General features: G+C 35.2%; 1 protein-coding gene across 2 annotated transcripts in view; it reads left to right on the top strand.

The window, feature by feature from the left end:
• Positions 1-3305: 3305 nt before the first annotated feature.
• LOC116100378 (bile salt sulfotransferase 1) overlaps positions 3306-3649 on the top strand; it is a 31002-nt gene continuing 30658 nt past the window's right edge. Inside the window, exon 1 of one of the 2 annotated variants that reach the window (XM_031384186.1) lies at positions 3306-3492. In XM_031384186.1, coding sequence (XP_031240046.1) covers positions 3357-3492 — 136 coding nt within the window. In that variant the 5' untranslated portion in view covers positions 3306-3356. The remainder of the gene's footprint in view (positions 3493-3649) is intronic. The other variant, XM_031384187.1, reaches the window with a different exon arrangement.

Here is a 3649-nt window from a genome sequence, read left to right as displayed (position 1 = left end):
TCTTTACTGCTTGTAATTAATAGTGCTAGAAGGTAAAGGTATGGTACACACTATAGGAAAAGGAAAGATATCATCAATCTTACACAATGATGAAGCCTGTGACCTACAATAGTGACTTGCCTTCAAGATATATTGATGTCATAATGGCATAAATGTTATGGGAATAACCAACAACTATTTGATTGGATTTAAATCCATTGTCATAAGATGGAACCCATAACTGACACTGGTAATGAAGACAAGACCCTTTCCCTAAATAGATTCTGCTAAATCAACATAGCAACAAAATGACTCCTAATGAGATATCTCTACACACATAGATCAGTGTCATTGCTCAACTCTCATCACAGAAGCTACTTTTTGCAGTTTATGGTAATTAAAACAGAGTCACAACTGGACAATACCCATGTGAAAAATTGGAGCACTCAGTCCTAAACAGGATATCTCTATCAAACCCATCCCAAGGCTCAAGCATCTCTGAAGATGATAGATTGTTAAGAGGCAAAAGTTTATAGAGAATAGGAAGTGGAAACAAAGTCCCACTCTCAACCAAGAAGCTATTTATAATCAATACTTTATGTGAAAAGTAAAGTAAAGGAGTGTCACTGGACATATCAATCATATTACAAGACAATCCTCATACCCAGGTGTAGTGGATCAACACAGAACAAACTCCTTGTTTTTTAAGGGAAGATGTCTTTTATTTCATTTTTCTTTAGTCTGGGTTTTTTTGTTTGTTTTATTGAAAGATAGAAGGAGAAAGATCATGAACATCATGTAGCAGATGGAGAGTCTTACAAACAGACAGGCAAACACATAAAAACTAGACTGTACTAAAAAACTGGCCTTTACTACTGGCCAGTTTTATTTTTTCACAAGAAAAGAAATAAAAATGACTAAAAATACTTTCTAATTGGTCAAAATTTTTAGCACTTAAGAAAATGAAAATTAAACTCTTTTGAGATTTAATCTACCCTAGTCAAAAATAATATGTCCAAGCAAACAACTGAAAACAAATGCTGGTGAGAAAAAATGATTGTAAGAATTTGGGAAAAGAGGGACCCTCACTCACTTAGTTGCATTTCAAACAGATGCAGTCATGCTGAAAAATCCATGTAAAAAGCATATGATGTGGCATAGATACAATATTCCTTGGCATATGCTAAAAAGACATAATAACTTACTCCACAAATACTTTCTCAGTCATGTTTATTACTATTCTAAACATAATACTTAGAAAATGAAAAAACTTAAATGTCTTTCAACTAATAAAGGGCTACTGAAAATGTGATACATGTGTACAATAAAATTTTACTTAACTGTGGAGATAAATGAAATCATGAAACTTTTAGGCAAATGGGTAAAACTAGAAAAAAAATTATACTGAGGGAGGTAACCCAGACCTAGAAAGACAAGTGTTCTCTCTTATTTGTGCTTTCTGGCTTGAATCTGTAGATGTGTGTTTATAACTTGGAGTAACCAGGAAAGTAAAAAGGGATCATTTGGGAGAGAAACGCTAGATGCTGGAATAGCACACAGGTGCTATAATAGGAGAAATGGGAAAAAAAGGGATAGAGTGTATTTTGGAGACAGATCTAATACACAGTTACAGAAGAGAAGGAAGGATCAATAATACCAAGGATGTTAGAAAAGACATAGAGAATCACATTATCCAATATTTATCTAAAATCACATATAACATATATATATGTGTGAAACTTTAATATGTAGTTTAAAGATATTATACCATATGGAATGTTAATGTTCTCCCCAAGAACTGTGGACTATATAACAAAACCCCCAGTATCATGCATGAGAACCTTACCCTTAAGTAGTTAGTCAGGAGATTCTAAGAGACACCAAAACAACATCAGGTATTGCTGTCCTTGTTGCCTCCCAGAATTTGAAGATAAGATTATGTTGCTGAAGCCACAATGCATTTCATATACAGAATTTGGAGGAATTGAGCTAGAATAGCCTGGAAATCTCTTCCCAGTGAAGTGGTTTTCATAAAGTAAGATGTTATTCAATCTGCCAAGGGAGAGGAACAATCACTCAAACTATGCAGGTCTGAAGCCTGTGAGTCACAAGAATGACTTGACTGGCAAGACATCCACAGGAGTACAATGGTGGCAATTTTATCTTGGGGAACATCAAAGGTTTTATAATTACACCTAAGGCTTACTCAAAAAGAATGAAGCCATGTCTGGTACTGTAAGTATATACAATGAGGGGGACTGGAAAGAGCAAAACCCCAAGAGTCTCACTACCAACAGTTCCCTAAACCAGCATAATTCCCAGATGTTTCCTAAGTACTTGTCCTTATACCCACAGGTAATTGCAGTTCTCACCCCTTGTCAAGGATACTTTTTTTTGCAACATATGGAGACTCTCAGAAAGATCCACAATGGTGCAAAATGTAGATAATAACTCTAAGGTGTCCAACCCCAACTGATACATCTGCAATTAAATCCTTTCAACCTATGACTCAGGGAAAAAAAATCACAGAAGAGGGTACAGAAATCCCCCAGCAGACCAAGGCTACTGTTGATAGAAAATGTCTCTCTTAGGCACAACAGGAAAATAGACAAATGAACTTTTAACAGTATAGTTACCCAAACAAACCTGTATAATGGAACTAGTAGGTACACTAAAGAGACCAGGAGAAATTAAATATGGCTTTACTTTAGAAGAAGAAATAATTCATATCAATTTTGGTTAAGAGATGATGAATAAGCTGTGACTGGAGATGAAATCCCACATTGATATTTTTAATCTCAACTGCACACCTCAGGATACATCACATCCAAGCCCAAATGAGTGAACTCAGTAGATTGTCTGTACATATGTGCATATATAAATAGTAACAAATATTAAAGAAGGGATCATAAATATGGGAAAGGGAGGGTGGGCTTCAAGGGGAAGAAGAATGGCAGATAATACACTATGAGTTTTTCAAAATGAACTATTATTGGAAAAAATTGCCATGGGCATTTTCTGTATAATCGCTGACATTTTTCTGCACATTTAAAATCATTCTGAAATCTAAATTGTGTTAGAAGACATTTTAAAATTAACCTTAGGATCTATGTCTTATTACTTCTGACTAATTTTCTGGTTTGGGATCATGAACTCACAAATGTTGCAGAATGTTCTTTGTAGGAGTTCAAAATTGCTCAATACAGTAACCTTTGACTGTGGTTAAAATATTTCTTTCTTCCTATCATTAGCTAGTTTCACAACACATCAGAGAATGTTAATGATTTTTTACCTGCACTATAAATCCAATCTCTAACATTTGCTATAAGCTAAAGAGGTGTCAAGGGGTGGAATCCTAACAGCACTTACAAGGATTCATGATGTCAGACTACAATTGGTTTGAAGGAATTCCTTTTCCTGCCATAGCGTTTCAAAAAGAAATTGTGGAAGATGTCCGTAATAAGTTTTTGGTGAAAGATGAAGATTTGTTCATATTGAGTTACCCCAAGTCAGGTAAGGACCATCAGTAAGACTGATTCTGAACTGTATAAGGGAGGTTAGGGCTTTGATCCTCACTCATTTTGGGTGCTGAGTGGAGTACACTACATACCCAACATGTCAAATGATTTGTGATCATGGAGATTTGTGTGTGTTCCACTCAGTCTGACCT

The sequence above is a fragment of the Mastomys coucha genome, unplaced genomic scaffold (assembly GCF_008632895.1).
Source record: "Mastomys coucha isolate ucsf_1 unplaced genomic scaffold, UCSF_Mcou_1 pScaffold21, whole genome shotgun sequence".
Lineage (NCBI taxonomy): Eukaryota > Metazoa > Chordata > Mammalia > Rodentia > Muridae > Mastomys > Mastomys coucha.
The sequence above is the reverse complement of the archived record's forward strand: the minus strand, read 5'-3'. Positions and strand labels throughout refer to the sequence as shown.